Source organism: Nuphar pumila, chromosome 7 (assembly GCF_984573655.1).
Source record: "Nuphar pumila chromosome 7, dmNupPumi1.hap1.1, whole genome shotgun sequence".
Lineage (NCBI taxonomy): Eukaryota > Viridiplantae > Streptophyta > Magnoliopsida > Nymphaeales > Nymphaeaceae > Nuphar > Nuphar pumila.
The window spans coordinates 35,513,828-35,538,853 of NC_143255.1; the positions used below are offsets into that span (position 1 = coordinate 35,513,828).

At 39.2% G+C, this 25,026-nt stretch overlaps 1 protein-coding gene across 5 annotated transcripts in view; it reads right to left on the bottom strand.

The window, feature by feature from the left end:
- Window positions 1–25,026, bottom strand: part of DEG7 (DegP protease 7) — a 196,239-nt gene that overhangs the window by 51,448 nt on the left and 119,765 nt on the right. For 3 of the 5 annotated variants that reach the window (XR_016433313.1, XM_090014208.1, XM_090014210.1), the window contains 4 exons: window positions 24,449–24,619; window positions 24,263–24,342; window positions 23,611–23,739; window positions 23,266–23,493 (listed from right to left, as the gene is read on the bottom strand). Coding sequence is in view for 4 of the 5 variants with exons in the window: in XM_090014208.1 (XP_089870334.1) it covers window positions 23,266–23,493; window positions 23,611–23,739; window positions 24,263–24,342; window positions 24,449–24,619 (608 nt within the window). In the remaining variant the exon portion in view is untranslated. The remainder of the gene's footprint in view (window positions 1–23,265; window positions 23,494–23,610; window positions 23,740–24,262; window positions 24,343–24,448; window positions 24,620–25,026) is intronic. The other 2 variants (XM_090014207.1, XM_090014209.1) reach the window with 2 other exon arrangements.

The following is a 25,026-nucleotide window of genomic DNA, read 5'->3' on the forward strand; positions in this document are numbered from 1 at the left end:
TAAACATATCTGCAACTTGGTCTTCAGACTTTAGGTATTTTGTAGTGATATGACCAGCTTGAATCATATCTCTTACATAGTGACAATCAACCTCAATGTGCTTTGTTCTCTCATGAAAGACAGGATTGTTTGCTATATATGTTGCCGCTTTGTTATCACATATCATGGTCATTGGAGAGGAAACCTTCACCTGGAGATCATTAAGAACAGTGCGAACCCATATCAATTCAGCAGTTGTTTGGGCCATAGCCCGATATTCTGATTCTGCACTCGACCTGGAAACCACATTTTGTTTCTTACTTCTCCATGAAATCAAGTTGTCTCCTAGAAACACACAGAATCCTGTGGTAGACTTTCTATCTACTACAGATCCAGCATAGTCAGCATCAGAATAAGCTACTATCTCCAGAGTTCCACCTTTCTTGAACAATAACCCCTTTCCAGGAGAGGATTTTAGATATCTGAGAATCATTATGGCTGCATTCCAGTGTACCTCAGTTGGTTTGTCCATGAACTGGCTAACTTTGCTTACTGCTAAAGCAATATCTGGTCTGGTCACAGTTACATATAGTAACTTCCCTACTAGGGAGCGATAGCGTTTGCTATCAACAGGTTTTGACCCTTCTTCAACCAACTGAACTTTATGGTCCATGGGAATATTTGCTGGTTTAGCTTCCAACATGTCTGTTTCCTTTAATAAGTCAAGAACATACTTCCGTTGAGACAGAACCATCCCTTCACGGCTTCTAGCAACTTCTATACCCAGAAAATACCTGAGTGAACCAAGGTCTTTTGTAACAAAGTGTTTGTGAAGATGAGCTTTTGTGGCTTCAATAGCTTTCACATCATCTCCTGTAAGAATGATGTCATCCACATATACTACCATAACAACGATGCCAGAGCTAGTTTTCTTTATAAAAAGAGTATGATCTGCTGCTGATCTGTTAAAACCAAAGCTTGACATCACTTCAAACAACTTTTGAAACCATGCACGAGGACTTTGTTTCAAGCCATAAATCGCCTTTCTCAATTTGCACACCTTATGACACTCCCCCTCAACCTCAAAACCTGGAGGTTGTTGCATGTAAACAGTCTCAGAGAGATCCCCATAAAGAAATGCATTTTTCACATCTAATTGACACAAGTTCCAGCCATGCTGAACAGCTACTGAGAGAACAAGACGGATGGTACCCATCCGTGCAACAGGAGAAAACGTTTCAAAGAAGTAAATTCCATATGTCTGGGTATATCCTTTCGCGACTAATCTGGCCTTGTACCTTTCAATAGAACCATCAGATTTGTACTTTATTGTATATACCCATTTACAACCAACAATGTCAGCATCTGCTGGGGAATCAACTAGATCCCAGGTATGCTGAGATACCAAAGCCTTCATTTCTTCTTGCATAGCCATCTTTCAGCGATTATCAAGTGCTGCCTGCTGATAGTTCAGAGGAATGGTTTCAGCAGACAAGGCTGAAATAAAAGACTTCATCTTATGTCCAATTCTGGCATGGGAGACAAAATGAGCTATGGGATATAAGGTGCATTGTCTTGTCCCTTTTCGTAGAGCAATAGGCTTGTTATCATCATCCTGAAGAACACTATTGTCAGTAGAACTTACCTCAGGAGAAGAAGAAGATGAAGGCTCTTGCAGAAGTGGAGCTCTACGCACATATACCAATGGAGGATTATTAAATCTGGAAGAGGATGAAGTTTGGTTCGGTAAGGAGGGCACAAATTCCAAAGGAAAAGGAGGTATAGGTAATGGAAAAGACTCAGCTGGATCAACCTGCACCGGAGAACCGAAACTAGAGTAATATGGAGAGGATTCCAGGAAAGATACGTCTGCACTGACATACTCTCGGCGAGAAATAGGATCATAACATCGATAGCCGTTCTGATTTTTCGGATAACCAATAAATATGCATTTTGTAGCTTGAGCTGCTAATTTATCACGGTCAGGGCCAAGGTTATGAACAAAACAGACACATCCAAATATTTTTGGTGAGAAAGAAAAAAGTGGGGCATTAGGTTTTAGGATATGTAATGGAATTTGATCACCCACAGAAGACGAAGGCATGCGGTTGATCAGATAGCAAGCAGTGGTAATCGCATCACCCCAGTATGACGCAGGAACATTGGATTGAATCATAATGGTGTGAGAAATCAGATGTGGGAGTCACCTTACTATCGTAGCAAGAGATAGAGAGAGAGGTAAGAGGGAAGAGAGAAAAAAATGTTGGGCGGCAATGATATCTTCTCCCCTTTCCATTGATATTTATATGTTGTACGAGTGGTACAATACAGTACAATAGTAAAATACAGTACAATACAGTACAATAGTACAATACAGTACAGTATGCTGTACAATACAGTACAGTAGTACAATACAGTACAGTATGCTGTACAAGTGGTACAATACAGTACAGAAATATATTCATTTACATATACATATTTAACAACCTCCCTCAAGTTGAGGATGATCTTCAATCATGCTCAACTTGCCCTTAAGTAACCAAAATTGATGACTAACCAATCCTTTGGTGAAGATGTCTGCTACTTGGTCTTCTGATCTGACATACGAAGCCTCAATTTCTTCTGTTTCAATCTTTTGTCTAACAAAATGCTGATCAATCTCAATGTGCTTCGTGCGACAATGATGAATAGGGTTAAAAGAAATATTAATGGCACTTTGATTATCACATAAAAGCAGAGAGGAAGAGATAGGTTCATTCAACTCTTGAAGAAGATGCCGTACCCAAGTGACATCAGCTGTCCCTGCTGCCATTGCCCTGTACTCTGCCTCAGTGCTGGATTTAGCAATGGCCTTTTGTTTCTTACTACTCCAAGTGACAATATTTGGGCCAATAAAAACACAATATCCTGAAACCGACCTACGCTCATCAGGGTCCCCACCCCAATCTGCATCACAATATGTAAGTAAACGGTGTCCTGTAGTGAAGCTTTCATCTTTGTGATAGAGCAATCCATCTCCAATAGTCCCTTTCAGATATCTGAGAATACGCTTAATACATTCCATATGACAATCAGTGGGAGCATGCATAAACTGAGATGCTTGATTTACAGCATAAGCAATGTCAGGTCTTGTAAATGTAAGATATTGCAACATACCAACAATGCGGCGATATAAAGTGGAATCATGATATAATTGGCCTTCTTTTGCACTAAACTTATGATTTAAGACAGATGGGGTGCTGAGAGGTTTACAATTAATCATACCAGTGGTGTGAAGAATGTCAAGAGTATACTTGTGTTGACTTAGAGTGAGTCGATCATCTTGTCTATCGACTTCAACTCCCAAGAAGTATCGCAATGGTCCTAAGTCCTTCATCTTGAATTTGGCCATGAGTAAAGACTTGACCAAGGCAATATGTGCATCATCACTCCCAGTGATAATGATGTCATCAACATATATAATAACCCAAGTAGTAACATGATCATTCTTATACATAAATAAAGAATGATCAAGTATACTCTAAGAAAAGCCATGCTGTTGAATTTCCATGGAGAAACTCTCAAACCAAGACCGAGATGCCTGTTTTAAACCATAAAGAGACCTTCTCAATTTACAAACCCATGTAGCCGCATCATGTTCACTATATCCAGGAGGTTGCTCCATATACACCTCTTCCTTCAAGTCCCCATGTAGGAACGCATTCTTGACATCCAACTGGCTAAGAGACCAACCATGCTGAAGTGCCAAAGTGAGGATCACACGAATGGTGCCAATTTTGACAACAGGGCTAAAAGTTTCCTCATAATCTTGCCCATATTGTTGTGTGAATCCGCGTGCAACAAGGCGAGCTTTATATCTTTCAATGCTACCATCTGGTTTACGCTTGATCTTGTAAACCCATTTGGAACCAACAACATTTCTATCAACAGGTCGAGGAACAATATCCCATGTATGACATTCATGAAGTGCTGTCATTTCTTCGTTCATAGCTTCAACCCAAGCTCGAGAATGGGCTGCCTGATGGAAAGTAGACGGCTCTTTCTCTTTGGCCACATTGGTTAGAAACAACTGAAAGTCAAGAGAAAAATTGTTGTAACTAACCCAACGATGGATAGGATGCCTTTCACGTGTGGATCGTCGAAGAGGGGGAGCCTCGTGAGATGGAGTTGAAGGGGCTCCTCGACGGGCATAAACCAAACCTGAAAACCGTGAAGGTGCATCCTGGATGATGGAGTTGTCTGCTTCAAACTGAATTGGTTCATCAACAACAGGATCTCTGATAGAGTCATATAGCAAAGTATCACAAAGCCATGGATCATAAGTAGTTTGCTCATATACCTGAGAAGTATCACAAGTGCTGAAATGGTCATCATCAAAAACAACATTTCTAGACACCTTAATCTTACCCAAAATAGGATCATAACATCTATATCCTTTATACCCATCGGCATATCCCAGAAATCTGCACTGAACTGCTCTGTCCTGAAACTTGTTACGTAAAGAATGATCCACATGGACATAACAAATGCATCCGAAAGCATGCAAATCATCATAAGAAGGGTGAGAACCGTGAAGCAAATAATAAGGAGACTGATCTCCTAATAATTCCATAGGCAACCTGTTAATGATATGCACTGCAGTGTGAAAGGCCTCAGTCCAAAGAGAGAAAGAAATATCAATATTGTGCATCATACTTAACGCGGTTTCAACAATATGTCGATGCTTACGTTCTGCTACTCCATTCTGTTGTGGAGTGTAAGGACAAGAGGAGTTACGTGTGATGCCATGGTCCTTTAAATATTCACTAAAATCATGAGATATGTATTCTCCACCACCATCACACTGGAAATAAGTGATATTTGAATTGAAAAGGTTCTGAACAAGAGCATGGAATTGTTTGAAAAGTTTGAACACTTCAGATTTAGATTTCATAAAGTAAATCCAAGTGTAACGAGTGAAAGAGTCAAGAAATAACACATAATAACGAGAGCCAGATAGAGATGAAACAGGAGCTGGGCCCCAAACATCAGAGTGAATAATTTCAAATGGCTTGGAAGCTCTTTTATTGATACTTTGAAAGGGAAGTACATGACTCTTGCAGACATTACAACTAGGACACTTATGATCTAATTTGACTTTGGGAATAAAACCCTGAGAAGACAATTTGTCAAGGAACCCTTGACTACAATGACCTAACCGACGATGCCAAGAAACTGGCTTATTACATTGCATAACAGAAGAAGACTGACTCAAATAAGCAGGAAAAGATGGAGACACGGTAGATGACGTCTTCAAAGTCCCGGGGGCTGCTTCGAAGACGTACATGTTTCCGCGTCGTTCACCCTTAGCGAGCATCTTCTTGGTTCGAAGGTCCTTAAGACAAACAGAAGACGGAGTAAATTCCATGGATGAATTTGTTTCATCAACCAATTTAGAAACAGATAAAATGTTTTTCTCAATGGCAGGAGTGAGTAAGACATTTTTCAATGGTAGTGTAGATTGTGACAAAGAGAGAGATGCATTTCCAGTATGAGAAATAGGGTGGTGGGAACCATCTCCCGTGACAATAGTGCCAGTGCCAATATAAGGAACCATGTTGGAAAGTTTACCTGCATCAGAAGTAACATGTGCGGCTGCTCCAGAATCAATATACCAAACTCCATCATCATTCTGACGCAAATTCATGTTGTTAAATGCAGTCATCAGAATTTGTTGCACATCATGTGGCAACCCTGCACTCTGTCACTGATCAGTACCCTGATGTGCTCGAAAATTTCCCTGCGGCTGCCCCTGAAACTGTCTAACATTCATCTGTCCAGCTCTTGGTCCTGGCCTCCCTGCCTTGTTGCGATTCTGTGGGTTGTGCCAACAATCTGCTTTCACATGGCCACGCTTGTTGCAATGGAAGCAAGTAGGGACACGGGTACCTCTAGTGGCAGGTGGAGCAGTAGGAGTAGGAAGGAGTCCTCCACGGCCCATATGAGCAGCAGGTGGACGAAATGAGGTAGACCCAGATGTAAACATGACAGGATGAGGATCATCAATAAGATGATCTTGAGTCAAACTAACTTCATACTGTAGGAGTTTGGCCTGTAAATCCTCAAAGCATGGAAGTGTAGAGGCAACCTGTAATGCAGTGCAAAACATACGATATTGGGGCCCAAGGCTTCCCAATACCTGCTGAACAACATCTCTGTCAGAAACAGGATATCCAATAGCGGCCAACTGATCAATGATAATTTTGATATCCCCTAGAAATTCAGTAATGGTCTTAGTTCCCTTTCGCATAGATTGGAACTGCCATTTCAGTTGAAGTGCACGTGATTCAGAAACCTGTGAATAAGAGTGAGCAAGATGTCTCCATAGTTCTGCAGCACTAAAATGGTCAGAGATAGTTTGTAATATACGATCAGATAACGTGGCAGTCAAATAGGCAACCACAGATTGGTCTTTCTGAAACCAAACATCATACGCAGGATTTGGAATAGCAATGCAACTCACCTTCCCATCATTACCAGTTACCTCTTGCGTAATAGTCATAGGTGGGGCGGGTGATCCCCCATCCAGATGCCCGGAAAGACCATGACTTCGGATAAACGGCAGAATTTGGCGTTTCCAAAGTAAGTAGTTATCATGAGTTAATTTGTGAGAAACAAGTTGAGAAAGAAATCCGGGGCTGATTTTAGAATCCATAAGGAAGAAGATCAAAGATGAATCAAACAGCACGACAGAAATTCGTAGGTTGTACGGACAGAACCGTACGGACAGAAATTTTTGAGTTTTGGAAATCACGATTTTTTTTTTTTTTAGTTAATCGTGCAGAATGTACGATTTATCAACTATATTGCAAGAAATAGATAAGAAATCACAAGAAGTTTGAGAAAAGAGGCACTTTTGAGAAATGAGGGTTCCCAAATTTGGGGAAAACAGAAATTAGGGTTGATAAAATTGGGGATAACAGAATATGTAAGAAGGAAAAGATGCACGATATGAGGAAATGAAGAAACGACGTCGAAATATAGTGATTCAACGGAGAAACAACAGAGAAAAGATGAAAAAAAAAAAACACTTTCCTTGAGAACGCCCAAAAACGCACGTCAAGGTCCTTAGGGGCCTTCCAGATGATCGTGATTACCACGCCCTTGGCTCTGATACCATGTGAGAAATCAGATGTGGGAGTCACCTTACTATCGTAGCAAGAGATAGAGAGAGAGGTAAGAGGGAAGAGAGAAAAAAATGTTGGGCAGCAATGATATCTTCTCCCTTTTCCATTGATATTTATATGTTGTACGAGTGGTACAATACAGTACAATAGTACAATACAGTACAGTATGTTGTACAATACAGTACAATAGTACAATACAGTACAGTATGCTGTACAATACAGTACAGTAGTACAATACAGTACAGTATGTTGTACAAGTGGTACAATACAGTACAGAAATATATTCATTTACATATACATATTTAACAAATGGTCCTTGCAACATCAAGGAGGTGCCGATGTTTTCGCCACCCCATTTTGTTGAGATGTATAGGCACAGGAAGTTTGGGGTTGGATGCCATGATCTTGGTAAAATTGTAACAGATCTTTTGATTTAAACTCAAGAGCATTATCAGTGCGAACAATCTTGACACTAGATTCAAACTGAGTTTTTATTTCAAGAATTAGGGATTTGATAAGACTTAGAACATCAGATCGTTCTTTTATTAAAAATACCCATGATAACTTAGAGAAATCATCAACAATAACAAGATAATACCGACACTGAGTCCTAGTAGGAATCTTACTAGGACCCCATACATCTGCATGAAGAAGTTCAAAAACTTTATTACTCGACTGACTCTGACTCAAAGGGAACGAACTTCGATGATGCTTGCCCAACTGACATGCTTCACACTGAAATGATGTGGTGGAAGGAATCTGAGGAAAGACCGACCGAAGCTTTGACAATGAAGGATGACCAAGACGATGATGCCACTGAACAGGGCTGAATGAATGGTCCAATGCAGCATGAACAGAACCCATTGGATGATGTAGGTAGTAAATTCCATTTTCTTCATAGCCTCCACCAATCTTCTTCCCCGTCAGCAAATCCTGAAAATGACAACCCATTGGATCAAATATTACTCTACAATTTTGTTCTTTTATAAGGCAACTAACAGAAAGTAAACTTTGAGGAAAGTTTGGAGCATGAAGTGCATTTTTCAACTGTAATGAGGAGGATATAAAAATATTTCCCTGACCAACAACCGGGGAGGAGCTCCCATCGGCTAATGAGACTCCAAGTTGAGCCTTAATGACCTTTAGATCTGAAAAAACACGAGAATTTCCACACAAATGTCTGGATGCACCAGAGTCAATAACCCACTTACTATCATTCGGATGGAGATGATTCCCGGTTGAATAGGCAATACCAGCTACAGGAGAACTGGAACTCAAAGGTCGGAGAGCAATCAACTCATCATATTCCGCACGACTAAGAGTGATATTATTTTCATTTGCAGTGATATTATCTTGTGCATTAGTTGCCTCAATAGTAGTAACATGAGCTTTAGGATTATATGACTTTGATGCAGAAGAGAGTGGTCGACCATGCTTATCCCAACAACGATCTTCTAAATGACCAGATTTTCCACAGAATGTACATTGAAGCTTTCCTCTGCCTCCCATACCACGTCCACGTCCTCGTCCTCTGATATTCTGAATATTTCCACGGCCATAACTAGATGGGGCAACAAGAGCAGATGTCTGAGTCACAGGCTGAGATTGTGGCAGAGATATCGCAAGTCTACTCAGACGATTGTAAGCGTCAGCAAGAGTCGGAACATCTGAACCAGTCAACATTTGAACTTTTGAAACCGAAAAATCTGAAGAGAGACCTGTAAGAAAACGAGCAACCATGGTTTGTTCTTGATGATCCTTTTGCTTCGAGCAACACAAAGGCCGGTGAGCATTAAGTCTTTCAAACGCAGCTTTGACAGAGGCATAGTACTGGGCCAAGGTCTGATCTCCCTGTTGCAAGTTATATATTTCCTGTTCGACTTGTAGGACACGACTCACATTCGTTTCTTGTGAGTATGTATCACGAAGATTGTCCCACATTAGTTTGGCTGTATTATAGTAGATCAATCCATCTGCAATATGGGGTTCGACACTGTTCATGATCCATGACATAACTATGTCATTATCTTCATCCCAAGTAACATATTTTCCCAATTTCTCAATGGGTTCGCCTTCCAACAAAATATGTTTTCGACGATGTCCAGATACCGACATCATAAAAGTTCTGGACCACCTGGCATAGTTGGTTTCATTCAACCTAACAGAAGAGCCATACGAGAAGGGGTTGGCAAACGCCTTATAGTCCCCAATATGTTCCATTTTGGAATCACCTTTCGACGTTTCAGCCATACCAAAAAAAAACTCACTTGAACAACAAGTGTTCAAAAAAAAATTCTTCAACTCAGCAGGAAACCACTCCTGCTGTTCCACAACATAAAGATCAATCCAGCATGAAATCACATTTGCTATTTTCCATGACAGAAGAGTAACTTCAACACTCGACACAACAGGGAGTTAAAAAAAAAATTCAGTTGCTGTAGTTACCACAGAAATTCCCATCCTTGCTGCACCCAAACACATCACCACACATGATAAAATGCAGTCGCAAGACACACTGTTAACCAAAACTTGTTGTTCTCCAACATATACGACATGACATCCAGTAAATATCACACAAAATCAGCTTCTGCAAGAACTCAACACTTACGGCCACAAAAAAAAATAAATTATGTTGCTCCCAAACAGCAGGAACACACCTCGACGAGAATTCAGCACTCACGACAACAGGAAAAAAAAAATTCTGTTATTTCCACCCATCAGGAATATCCTTCGACACCTTATGAACCAACACACAACTCGTCATAGCAGCAGGAAGACTCGGCACCACCAGGTCGCAACAGCGTAGGTATTCACGAGGAGAGAAAACAAAAGAAAACAAGGAGATACGACACCCACAGCAGGCATCCACGACGAGCACGAGGAGATACGACCCCCACAGCAGGCATCCACACCCAGCAGATGATACGACACCCACAGCAGATGATACGACACCCACAGCAGGCATCCACGACCAGCAGAATGCCAAAAAAAATATTTAAAGTGCTGACCTGATTAGATCATTACTCAGCGTGATCGAAGTTTGATCATGATCATGAAAGCCTCCATGAATCGACTGAGATCTGGTAGAGCATGATCACACCCACGTCACAGTCGATATCTCGATCACGCTCCCACTTCACAGTCGATCACGTTCCCACGATCGGCTGTGGCTCTGATACCATGTAGAAGATGAACCGAACCTGAGAGAGAGAGAGAGAGGGAGAGAGAGAGAGAGAGAGAGAGACGGTTGTGCAAAGAAAACAGAAAACTTAATTCTCATTAGGGCTTCTCTCTATATTAAATAGAGAGAGGCAAAACAAAGAAATTACAACTAAGACCTTATGAAAAAAGTATTTCAGAAAACCTCTAATAAGGAACAACTTAACCTAAAAACCACCTATTCTCAACATTTTCAAATCGGGAGAGATTTTAAAAAGCTTTTCAATAGGTGATTTGTTTTCCAAAATTTCAGAAGGCATTCTATTTATTAGATATACCGTGGTGAGAGCAGCTTTGACCCAGAAATTTTTTGGAATTTCTTTTGAAATGAGTAGGGTCCTAGTAGTTTCAATAATATAACGGTGCTTTCTATCGAAAATACCATTTTGTTGGGGGGTCTTAAGACAAGATCTTTATTATAAAATACCATGAGTTTTTAGATAGAAATAAAATTTATTTGAAAGAAACTCTTCCCTTTAGTCAGAGCGGAAAACTTTAATATTTGTTTTAAACTAATTTTTAACTAGATTATGAAAGTTTTTAAAACACGAAAAACTTCATATTTGAGTTTAAAAAAATAGATCAAAGTCTATGTCACAGGGATTCGCCAAGACAGGTGCCGCACCCGCGTCGAGGCGACGCGGGTGCGGGTGCGGGTACGACACCTGGTGCGGTCAACCCAACCCTAGGTGCGGCCAACGCACCCAGAGTCATTTTGGTCCATTTTTTGGATTAAAAAAATCTACTTTGGAAAATAAAAAAAAGAGACCCTTGCTTTAAATTCATTTAAAATGCATTGAACAACATTATTTTCAAGTGAATAAATTCTCATTAAACTCTCTCTCTCTCTCATTTAATAGTAAAAAAACTTCCTCTCATCCACCAAAAACATAAAACAAGTTTCTCAACAAGGCAGCTTTGGAAAGTGTTGATAATAGAAAACGGTTTCCTAAAATCTATCTTGGAAATTAAAAGCTTTCATTGAGAATAGGAAAGGTCTCCTAAAGTCCAACGTGTAAATTAAACCCATATTTTGAAGTTTTAAATTATTTTATTTAGATTCTTGGAAATTAAAAGCTTTCGTTGAGAATAGGAAAGGTCTCCTAAAGTCCAACATGTAAATTAAACCCATATTTTGAAGTTTTAAATTATTTTATTTAGAAGTTTCAATTTTGGACCCCCCTTTATATATATATATATATATATATATATATATATATATATATATATATGCCCCTGCCGCACCCCCGCACCCTAGGTTTTTTAAAGTGCCGCACCCCCGCAGCCGCACCCATGTGACATAGATCAAAGTATGTCTAATAAAATCATCTATGAATGTAACATAATATGAATAACCACCTTTTGATATGACAAGAACGAGAACCCATACATCCGAATGCACTAATTCAAAGATTTCATTAGTCAAGGAAGTTCTAAACCCAAAAGGCATCATTTGCATTTTTCCAAGTATATAATTTTCACATACAAATACTTTATTCTTACAAATTTTTTTCAAAAATGAAAAATGAGATAATTTGGATATACTTGGGTGTCATAATCTTTTATGCCAAAGATCTAAATTAATGTTTTTGATATGATTACAAAAAGAGTTTTGGGGTAAGCATAAAGAATCCATATAGTGAAGATCTCTTCTATGGCATTGCCCAATCAGCTTCCCTGACTAGAGATTCACTACCCAACAAGCCTTAGATGAGAAGAATACTTTACACCTATAATCGAAAAATTGAGATACCGAAAAAAGGTTTAAATCTAATTTTAGAATAACCCTCACATTTGAAACAAAAAAAATGAGATATTGTTGAGGTTTCCTATACTTTTAACTTTCAAATAAGTACCATCGACAGTTGATACACATAAAAAATATGAATTAGTGCAATTGGATAATAGAAACTCGTTACGAGTCATGTGAAAAGAAACTCCTGAATCCAAAATCCAAGAAGACTTAACCGAAGGAGAAGAAGAGGAGATGGCGATGCCAGATGTAGGAGTAGATTTAAGAATTTGTGAGACACCCTCCTCTATTTGGGCAATTGTTAAATCATTGAAGTTGCCCGCTTTATTTGATTCCTGAGGTTCTTCACTTAGGCGGCCACTTTCTTGAGCTTGGGACAATCCGGTTTTATATGCCCCTATTCTTTACAATGATGACAAGTAATTTTACCTTTGTATCCTCTCCCATTATGTCCTCCATTGAATTTTCTTTCAAAGTGAGGTAGTTTATAAGTTTTTACAAAAATTTTGGGTCTTGATACGGCAAGAACTGAAAGAATGAAACCCTAATCTACGATGAGAGAAGAGAAGAGAGGGAGAGAGAAATTTCCAGCTGAAAGGAGGGTTCAGTCCATCGTGACTGCCTCTCATTCTATTTAACATAAAGTGTAAACATTAGGGTACGAAAATACCCTTTTACAAAATAATAATTTACAATACATGAACTGGATCTGGACCTGATCCATTATACAAATGGATCGGGTCAGACATACAATGAAGATAATAATGTCTTCTTTTCAGCCTCCCTCAAGTTGTGCATGGTGTTGGACCATGAACAACTTGTTCTTCAAAAACCAAAATCTATCCTTTGTTAACCCTTTAGTGAGGATATCAGCAACTTGTTCTTTTGTTGACACATACATGGGCTCAATCTCTTTGTCTTCAACCTTTTTCCTGATAAAATGTTGATCTATTTCAATGTGCTTTGCTCGACTATGGTGAATGGGATTGAATGACATGTTGATGGCACTTTGATTGTCATATAGCAACAGTGATCGAACAATCGGCTCTCCCATTTCAGTCAGAAGATGTCTTATCCATGTACCCTCGGCCGTGGCAGTGGCCATTGATCTGTATTCGGCCTCAGTGCTCGATCTAGCAACCGCCTTTTGTTTTTTACTGCTCCAGGATACCAAGTTTGGCCCAATGAAGCTGCAATAACCAGATACTGATCGTCGTTCGTCTGGATCCCCCGCCCAATCAGCATCAGCATAAGTAATAATCTCATGGCCCCCACCTGGATCTAATTCTTCCTTGCCTTTGTATACCAGCCCATCACCCACTGTACCCTTTGGGTAGCGAAGTATACGTTTGACTGCCTCCATATGTGACACACGAGGTTCATGCATAAACTGGGATACCTGATTAACCGAATATACTATGTCAGGTCTAGTAAAAGTCAGGTATTGCAACATGCCAACTAAACTGCGATACTTAGTGGGATCTCCATATATATCCCCTTCTTGCGAACTCAATTTCTGATGAATGACACTTGGAGTTGTTAACGGCTTACAATCTGTCATGCCTGCTCTGCCGAGAATGTCCAGCGTATATTTGTGTTGAGTAAGGGTAAGTGTATCATTCTTGTTATCAACTTCTACCCCAAGAAAATATCGCAGCTCTCCCAAATCTTTCATCTTAAATCTCTGATTTAATAACTTCTTCACCTGCTCAATGTGGCTTTTACAATTCCCTGTGATGATGATATCATCTACATATATCAACAGAAGAGTAGTAACTCCTTGTTCATTGTGAATGAATAATGAGTGATCCAGAAGAGACCTAGAAAAGCCATGCCGTTGTATTTCTAGAGAAAAACTGTCGAACCAGGAACGAGAAGCTTGTTTCAAACCATAGAGTGCTCTCTTTAATTTGCATACATATTTTTTGACGTCTCGTTCTGCATATCCAGTGGGTTGTTCCATGTAGACCTCTTCTTTTAAATCCCCGTGCAGAAAAGCATTTTTCACATCCAGCTGGCTCAATGTCCATCCATGTTTAATGGCTAGACTCAACACAATACGAATAGTCCCCATCTTGACAACAGGACTAAAAGTTTCATCAAATTCTTGGCCTTCCTCTTGTGTGAATCCCTTGGCTACCAGTCGAGCCTTGTACCTTTCGATGCTCCCATCTGGTATATATTTTATCTTGTACACCCATTTTGACCCAACTACATTTCTGTTCAGTGGTCTAGGCACAATCTCCCATGTGCCACATTCATGTAAGGCCTCCATTTCTTCATTCATTGCTTCTACCCATCTTCTAGAGCTCGCAGCTTGATAGAACATAAGAGGCTCATCCTCTTTACTTATGGATGTCAAGAATAACTGAAAATCCATTGAAAAATTTTTATAACTTACCCACCTGTCAAGTGGATGTCGAATCCGTGAAGATCTTCTGATATCCGTGTTCGAACAAGAAGTGAATGAGGGCTCTTTCTCTCGCCGAGTGTACACAATTCCCTTATACCTTGTTGGCTCCAAGTCATATGTGACAGTTTCCTCCGTTTGAGTCTCATTGGCTGAATCCTCATGTGGCTCATTCTGACTGCAATTTTCTGGACATTCTACTGTACCATTGGAGAAGAGTTCTGAATTTAACCATGGGTAGTATACCTCAATGTTGTAGCTTGAGTTATCAGTATCCACCATAGTTGAATTATTATCCTGATCAGCAAAGTTCATTTCATCGAAAATAACATTCCTTGATATTTTGACACGCTTACTCAGGGGATCATAACACTTGTACCCTTTGTAATCTTCGGCATATCCTATAAACATGCATTTCAAAGCTTTATCTTGGAACTTGTGCCTGAGTGAGCTATCAATGTGCACATAACAAACAGACCCAAACACACGTAATTCATGATAATCAGGTTGTATGCCAAAAAGAGAGAAGTATGGTGACTTATTTTCTAAGATATTCATGGGCAAGCGATTTATCACATGAACTGTGGAGTGGAAGGCCTCAGTCCATAATGATGTAGGGAGATTGCTCCCGTGCATCATGCTCATTGCAGTCTCAACAATATGTCGATGCTTCCTCTCAGCAATCCCATTTTGTTGAGGTGTATGAGGGCAAGACACTCTTCTCTTTATCCCATTATGTTGAAGAAAATTAACAAAGTCACTCGAGGAGAATTCACCTCCTCCATCACACTGGAAATTAAGAATGTTGGTAGAGAAATGATTTTGAACGAAAAAGTGGAATTTTTGGAACAATCCAAAAACTTCTGATTTGTGCTTCATAAAGAATATCCAAGTATAACGTGAATAACTATCAACAAAAATAAGATAGTATTTACTGCCAGAAAAAGAAGTAATTGGAGCAGGACCCCAGACATCTGAACAAATGACCTCAAATGGCCTTGAAGCTCTTTTATTAATGGAAGCAAAAGGTAAGACATGACTCTTACATAGATGACAGCTAGAACATTTTGTATCAACGACTTCTGAACTCAGACTGGACTTAGGAATAAGATTATTCATGACAAGTTTTTCAATAAAATGGCGACCACAATGGCCAAGACGACTATGCCAAAGTCTTGGCTTATTACTTTCAGAAACATTAAATAAAAAATCAGAATCAAAGACTTGGTGAGGCTTCAAGGATGAATAGTTGGGATGAATGAATGAAGGATCTTCTTGGAAGATGTACATGTTGCCCCATCGTTTTCCTTCAGCGAATGTCCTCCTCGTGCGAAGATCCTTGACATAAACAGAAGAGGGAGTAAATTCAACTGAAGCATTTGCATCATCAACAAGCTTTGAGACAGAAACAATGTTCTTTTGAATATTAGGAGCATGGATGACACTTGGAAGTTTAAGAGAGGACTTTGACATGTGTATAATGGCATTTCCAGTATGTGAGATGGCATGATGTGATCCATCTCCTGTGACAATGCTATTCTTTCCAACATAAGGTGTAAGAGTCAAGAGTTTACCTACATCACCTGTAACATGAGTAGCTGCTCCAGAGTCGACATACCAAGTTCCTTTGTCATTTTGTTTCATATTCAATCCTGCCAAGGCTGCCAACAACAACTCTTTTACTTCTCCATCCTTTCTAGCCTCTGCTTGTGGAGCTTTCCCTTTGTTTTGAGGATTAAACCAACAGTTCGCTTTAATGTGCCTTTCTTGTTGCATAGGAAACAGGTGGGAATGGGTCTTTGTCCCTGAACATTGGGTGTTGGAAGTATGCCACGACCTCCATAGTTATTTCTCCCTTGTCCTCCTTTTCCTCGAAAAGAACTTCCTCTACCTCGACCATAACTCATTCCCATAGCCAGCACATCTTGTGTTCCGGAATTCCCATGAAAGGCTTCAGAGGAACCTTTCAGATTCATCTCATATTGCAACAGTTTTGCACGAAGATCTTCAAACTTTGGAAGTTCTGGTAAGCATAGTAAGGTTGTCGTCATAACATGATAATCTGGCCCCAATCCACTCAAGGTTTGTTGTACTTTATCTTTTTCACTGACAAGACACCCAATAACCGCCAACTGATCTGTGATTCCTTTCATTTTATTCAGGTATTCCATAATAGACATGAAATCTTTCTTCAGCATTTGAAATTCTCGCTTAAGAAACATAATTCTTGCCTCAGAAATTTGTGAATATGTTTGAACTAACATATCCCACAGTTCCTTTGCCGAACAATCATCAGGAAGAGCAATAAGGACCTCTTGTGAAAGAGTTGAAGTGATATATGCCACTAGCGATTGATCTCTCTTCATCCAAGCAACATATTCTGGATTCCTGTGAAGAACAACAGATTGTTCGCCTTTATCGTCCACTTTTTCTTGCGAGAGAAATTCTGGAGGCGGTGGGACCGATCCATCCAGATGACCAGAAAGGTCCTGACTTTTTATAAACGGAATAATCTGTCTTTTCCAGGTCAAGAAATTACAGTTATTCAATTTTTCAGAGACTAGTTGACCAAGAAAACTTGAGGACAGGCATGATTGCCCGTGAGTAAATTCCATTTGATGAATATGCTTGAACTGACACTTAGGTATGAAGAACAAAGAACTCGGCTAACAGAAAAAGACAGATAAGATATGACAGATGGCTAACAATGATTAGCAGTGATTAGCAGGAAAAACAGCAGAAAGGAAAAGGAAATCACAGATCAAGAGATTAACAATGGTTAGCAGGGATTAAACCACAGATCAAGAGATTAAATGTAGGAAAAACAGCAGGAAAACAGCAGGGATTAAACCTGATGAACCTGATTTCACAAAGAAGCAATCACGGCTGAAAAGAAAACATAGATTGATGCTGTAACACACGGCTGAAAGAAATCACAGATTTTCTTCACAAAGATTTTCTTCACACAGATTCACGCTAGGTATTTGAGGGCCACAATACCACACAGATTCACAGAGATTTACCACACAGATTCAAATCACGGCACACAGATTCACGCTGGGATTCACGGCTGATAAGTTCACTCTGCTGACGCTGGTGGATTCACGCTGGGATTTGCTCACGCAAACTCAGGCTGGGTTTTCTTCACGCAGACGCAGATTCACGCAGATGGACTTTCTTCACGCAGGCTGGGCTTTCTTTCTTCACGCAGGCTGAAATCACGCTGATTCACGACCAGACATTCTTCACTGGGTATTTACGCTGGGTATTCACACCCAGATTCACGCAGATAGCTGATGCAGATCCACGTTGATGCACACGTTGTGCTTTCTTCACGCAGATTCACGCAGATCCACGCCTTGCTTTCTTCACGCAGATTCACGCAGATCCACGCCCTGCTTTGATACCATGAAAGAATGAAACCCTAATCTACGATGAGAGAAGAGAAGAGAGGGAGAGAGAAATTTCCAGCTGAAAGGAGGGTTCAGTCCATCGTGACTGCCCTCTCATTCTATTTAACATAAAGTGTAAACATTAGGGTACGAAAATACCCTTTTACAAAATAATAATTTACAATACATGAACTGGATCTGGACCTGATCCATTATACAAATGGATCGGGTCAGACATACAATGAAGATAATAATGTCTTCTTTTCAAGAACCTCATCATTAGACTTGCATTCCAAGTCTTGTTTCTTCTTAGCAAATTTGAGCAAGAGTCTCACTTGTAGAAGGAATCGAAGTCTTATGAAGCAAAGAGGACCTAACTTGCTCAAATTTCGATCGGAGACCATAAAAAAAAGAGAAAAAGTTTTTTCTTTCAACTTATAATTTTCTCATTTCAATAGCCGAACATTCCCATTTTGGTTCTAACATAGCTAGTTAATCCCAAATAGGAGATAAAACACCATAAAAGTATCTTACACTTTTATCTCATTGTTTGATATTGTGTACCTTGTCTTGAAGCTAGTATAAGCTAGTCATATCTTTTTGAATGAAGGTGCTTTTTAGGAAAATCCATGCATCACATGCCCTTTTAAATTTGAAGATGTTGGTGGCGATCTTGAACTCTATAGTATTCATGAACCATAAGAGAATTTGAGCATCGCTAGCTTCCCAATCCTTCAACTTGTTTTGGTATTTGTTAAGATTAGTCAACTGAATTCTTTTTTATTCTTAAAAGTGTCTTTTTGATATTTCATTCATAATAAGAGACCCACATGTAATTTCCTCTTGAGACTAACCTCCTCTATTTAAACTAGAGGAGAGTAGCCCTAAGGTATGAAGAAAATTAGTCTCTCTCTCTCTCTCTCTCTCTCTCTCTCTCTCTCTCTCTCTCTCTCTCTCTCTCTCTCTCGGTTCCTACGTATTCAACATAGTATCAGAGCAGGTCTCCCTTCTAGGATGATGCTGCTGCTGACGATCACGGTGATCCTGTTGTTGATCACAGATCGTGAAGGAGGATCAGATCGTGAAGGAGGATCAGATATATTGAATCGTGAACTGCTCGTGGATTCTGTAGATGTTGCAGTCGTTGATCGTGAAGAAGCTTCTAAAATCGTGTGCTTGTGGCTTGAAGACGCAGTTGTTGGTGGTTGTAGATCATGAAGGATCAAATGTGTGGATCGTGAACTGCTCGTGGATCCTGAAGTCGCTGTGTTGCTGATCGTGGAGCAGCTGATGCAGATCGTAGATCATGTTTGATTATCGTGAAGCATAAGAAGAAGATATTTCAGATCTAAAGACATCGTCTAAATCAGTTAGATCAAATTGATATTATTTTGGGGTAGAATAAATTTTTTTTGGATACTGTTGAATCATTGTAGTCGGTGATTAGGTCTAAAATTAGTGATAAATCACTGTTGAATGCCTGCGATCAGATTAGTGTTGTGAAGCTTATATCATCATGTGTTTTTGGATCTGCCTATGGTCTTTATTTTAGGTCATGGCTGATTCAGATCTGATCACAGATCGGCTTATATTGCCATTCCTTTTAATGTTCTGGTTGTCGAGAACGAAAAAATTTATAGGGATTCTTATATAAGTCGTGGACCTGCATACTCCTTTGGATCTGATCGTATGTTTATGGTGCTGTGAAGCCTCTATCGTCGGTTTTTGTTTAAAGATTCAGATCTGATATTTTCTGTCAAGGTCAGATTTCTCAAAATCAGATCATATTTAGATCTGATATTCTTTATGTTGTAGTTGAAGTCGTCTGCTGCCATATATGAAAATTGTTTGAAGACCCAACAAGGAGATCGCGTGAAGGTTGAAGTCGTGTGAAGACGTTGATCTGGAATTAGGTTTGACGTCAAGTCTGGAAGGAAGTTGTGCAGAGACTTCAAGGTGTTTCGGTAAAGTCCATTAACTATCGTTGATCTGCGAAGTGTGAAGCAGATCTTTAGTGACGTCTCTGATGGTGTCGTGGTATGCTGTCTGTCGTAGTTGTGATATGCAGCCTATAGCAGTTTCTTGTTAAGGTGGATGTGATAGATTGGATCTGAATAGTCGTGTTACAGTCGGTGGACGTGAATCTCAGAGTTTATCTGTGAAATTAAAACTAGATATAGTCAGTGTTATAGCTGGTTGTGGATCATATCTGGATTTTCAGCAAATTGTGTGCGCGTGTGGTTGTACTTGAGTTTTTGAATCAAGCCCATCATTTTATCTTATGGCTAAGGGGCTAAATCAGGTGAAAATTATTCCAATGACTCTGTAACTCTTAGCAGGGCTGAATATGATGAGCTCCTTGCCTTATGTTCATCCACTTTGAAGCCTCATGTTGCGAAGGTTGCAGGCTCGGCAGGTGATGGCCTTTCTGGCCAAGGTGGTAGGTGGATCATTGATTCAGGAGCATCCAAACACTTGTGTGGAAATTCGTGTACCTTTTTAAATTTAAAACTTGTCTCAGATCAAAAACACTTTTAAGAATAAAAAAGAATTCAGTTAACTAATCTTAACAGTATTCTTGCAAAGCCTTCTTTTTTTCTTCTTCGGATAGGGCTTTCACTTTATCTCCTTCTCTTCTTGTCAATTTAAGTTGAGGTTCATTAGTGGTTCTATTAACAAACCCCCAAAGCTTTATACCTTTGATGTAATTTTTCATAGTGGTCGCCCACATTAAATAGTTGTTTTCGTTGAGCTTGTAGGAGATGACGAAGGCGGAATCTCTTTGTCCCATAATGAAGAAGACTTGTGTTTGAGGACTAAAGGTTGAAGAGCACCACCACAAAGAAAGCAATCCCAAGATAGCTTTCACCAATTCAAGAGCCTAGCTCTGATACCATGTAATGAAACAAGAGTGCACAATAATGACAACGAAGGGCTACATAAGTGCACAAATATACTATGGTCTCTAATGGACCGATGACAATCTCATAAAAGAGATATACAAAAGCACGAATTCCACAAGAGCACAATATAGAAATAAATTTTGTATTAACACACAAAATGCTTTAGAAAAAACATGTATTATATAGAGGGGTGAAGGGAGGCATTCTAACAGTCGTTAGACTGTCTCCCCAACAGTCCATTAAATATACATAATAAAAAACAAAAAATAAAGAAAACTAAAAAGACTTTACAGTCCCTATTAGACTGTACTAAATTACATATTGTTAAATGACCAAAATACCCTTGATATATGTATATTGCATAAATATACATATATCAATTAGGTATAAATATATACACACTATTTTAACACCCTCGTCCTCCAGTCCTACCACCACCTCTTTCACTCATTCTGCCACACATCTGTCTGGATATAGCCATGACATTATCCCCAGAAGAGAATGATTCAAGAGACTTTATCTTAGTCTCTTATGCAATTAACTGAGCAATGACTTGGGTCACATGTGGTAAGTGAGAACGATACAAGATGGCACTCCTTGTCCCATCAAATTCTGGTCTGAGAGCCATGAAAAACTCAATAACTCTATCAGTATCCTTGTGCTGATCAAGAATCCCCTAACAAGTTTGACATGAAGTGCAAGACACATTTCGTACACTTACATTTCTTCTACCCATCCATAGTGCAAGAGCATCACAAACTCTCTGCATATCATAGTAGAATTCTTCAATTGACTTGTTTGCCTATTGCATACTTCTCAACTCTTGAATGAGTTGATAATGTGTTACCCAATTTTCTTGTTTATATACTTGACTGAGATATGTCCAAGCTTCTTTTGCCTCATGAAATTTTGAAATGTTCATAGCAATTCTTGGTTCCACGGACCCAAGAATTCAGGCCTTGACTCTCGCATTATTCATAACTCATTCCTCAATAGACTTATCAAAGCTCTCATCGGAGGCTTTAGGTTTTGCTTTTGAACCATCCAAATAGCCTCCCAATCCTTTTCCAACAACCACCACTTCCAAAAAATCAACCCAATATACATTGTTTGTCCCAGCTAACTTGACAGGGATATTTTGAATCTCTTCATTCTCTATAACTCACCAACCCCCAACTACAATGCCAAAAAGTTGCACAAACACACAATGCACAACAAACAAACTATCTAGGTGCAATATGCACCACTATTGCAATAAGAGGATACTCAAGATAAAACAACGCAGTGAAGAACCTTTCACAAACAGGCCTCACGATACCCAAAATCTCAACAAATGATATCAAGGTTTTCCAATGAAACACGAAAACCAACCAAGGTAACATGATCCACAAAAAGAACCCCAAATAACATGATGCTCTGTTGTATCATATAACAATAATCAGTCAATACCAAAGAACTGAAAAGAACATTTACATCCTGTTTTAGATGCCCAAAAATCAAAACTCAGCCAAATCAACCAAATAGAACCCAAGACCAGTATCAACAGGTTCTATACTCAAAAAAAGACCTGAGTACAACCTATTTGGGGCAAGAATTTTTCAAGATCCGGTTATTGTTCACCGACATACATAGAAAATCAAAGAAAAATTCTCCAAAATTTCAAATCTTAACCAAATAACATGATTTTAGGTTCATTCATCTTCTAAAATCACGTTCTACCGAAACCCCACCTCAATCAATAGAAAACTCACAATCTATGATGATGTCAGCAGATCACATCTTCAATCAACAATCTCTTGTCTTCAATATGGCATTGATACCATGTTAGTAAAACAAAGAAACAAGAGGAAAAGATGTTAGGGTTAGAGGAAACTCAACATCAAGAGGAGGGAACACAAGTTCACTGCTTTACTTGTCGTGAATGAGGTCTTTATACAACTAAAGGGTTGCCCCCCTTGAGACATCAAAAAGTAAAAGAATGAAAAGACTAGTATATCCTTTATAGGGTACATACATAGTAGCCTAATAAGTTACTTTACACATCTTTATAATACACTATTATATAAACTTTCAATATATACTATAGGTAAAACTGGACTCCGTTAGGGTTAACTGAGTCCAGTTTTGGACAGAAATGGACCCTGGTAAGGTTGAACGCGCCTGACACTACGGAAGTCATGACCAAGTGTCACAACTGCACACGGATGCATTGACCTTTTAGAAGAGCCCGTGTTACAAAGTGTGACAAGAGGTTAATAAAGGACATCATTCCAACACAACCATCATATCTAAAAAAATTGGAGATTCCACAATTCTCTACATCACTCAAGCACTAAAATGCTGCAATAGTAAAGTCATAATAGTACATGTTGAGAAGGCAACATTCAGGTTTTCTGAGATAATGATCATCTAGATGAAAAGTATGCAAGCAGAAAAAATTCACCTGGATCCAATCATTGCTCAGTCCAAAACTCCTTGCTTTTGAAAGCAAAGTGGGATACAGTTCAGCCTCAAGAACTCGAATGAGAGGCATTGGCCTTTTTGTCTCATTAATCAGCAGAGATGGTCCATTTTCACCATGAATGATCTTATCAAGAACTTCACTGATTGCATAAATTGGTATACCACGAACAAATTGATGGTCTTCCGAAGAATTGCAACCATATTTCAGCTGCAGATAAGAGAAGATAACGATTGAGCTTTACAAGCTAACACATCTAATCTATGTTACCTGGACATTCTTTGTGATCCTTATCAGTGAACGACACTTTAGATGGGTCAGACTTACCTTCTTGATGAAACTACCTGCAAAGGAATTCTCATTCTCGTGGTAGCACCTTTCTTCACCATGTTCATGCCACAATCGTGATGCAGATCGTCGGGCTTTTGCCAAAGCTCGCTGGAATTTCAGTATGCTCTTCTCGCAATGAGTTATATGTTCATGAGATATAAGATACAATTACAAGCATGTCTGTTACTTAGTTTTGAAATCTTGAAATCATATACTCATGTTGTCATATTAATGATGAATAAAGAATTTGTGATGAAATATTAGTTCTTTAATGACTTTTAGTGTCTGACAGAATATTTTACTTATACCCTCTGTCAATCGATAGTTCAAAGTGTAAGTACAAGCATCATGTACACAGAGAGAGAGAGAGAGTGTGTGTGTGTGTGTCCCTTGCATGTCTTAAAACTTCTTATAAGTACATAATACTGACGTGTTGCTAATATAGTTCCCAACTGTTCCCAAACTATCAACTCATGTATCATCAATAAGAGTGTGCACTAGGGCCTCTGTATGTCTAGCTTTTAAAGGCTTAGCATATCCAACACTTTGTCTCACATCCAACCAATAGCTGTGTCCAGGTAACATAGTAATTGACTCTGGATTACTGCAGATAAAAGAAAAGTGGAATGGTAAATTGCATAACTCATACTTGGGTTGAGAAGCTGCCCCAGAGCGCCTGTACTCTTCCATGTTCATCTGTAAGGACTCCAGAAAATGTGCTACCAAAGTCTGGCACAGCCAAAATAATAAATAAATAAAGGCTAGAGGAATGCATGCTCTAATAAAGTAATATTAGACAAAGACTGTAACAACTGAAAGTAAATGAACAGCTCACCAGTATCTAGCTCAATGACTTCCATATTTGTCGCCCTGTATCGTGGACAGTCTGCAGAACCAATATTCAAGGCAGCACATGGGTTTGTCACAGTGGATTTCCTTGATGTCACTTGAAGACTCTTGCTCAATCCCACAAGATATACAGAATCCCCTCGGCGCAAAGCAGGTTCTGTTGTAAAAAGGAATTAAAACATTATCAACTCATACAGAAATATAACTGTTTGCCCACTTCATTGACATTTCTGAAACAAGAGAGGAATATTGACAGCAAAAAAATACAAAGACAGAAAAGACTACAACTGTAGGGAAGAAAGTACCATGCCAAAAGAGGGATATTCAATCACAATTGGGTTTTAATCAAGGAACTTATATCAGCAGTATTGCCTCTGACATTCATTTTGACACCTTGACAAGAAAATGGAAGCACCAATTCACATGCTAACAAGCAATGCCCATCCGAGCATTGGGTGTAATTCTTTTGTACAAATAGGATAACAATATTATGCCAAAAAAAAAGAAAAATCTTCCGCTTGGTTTAGAGGGCAATTCATCAGTTGAATTTAAACTCAATTTCTC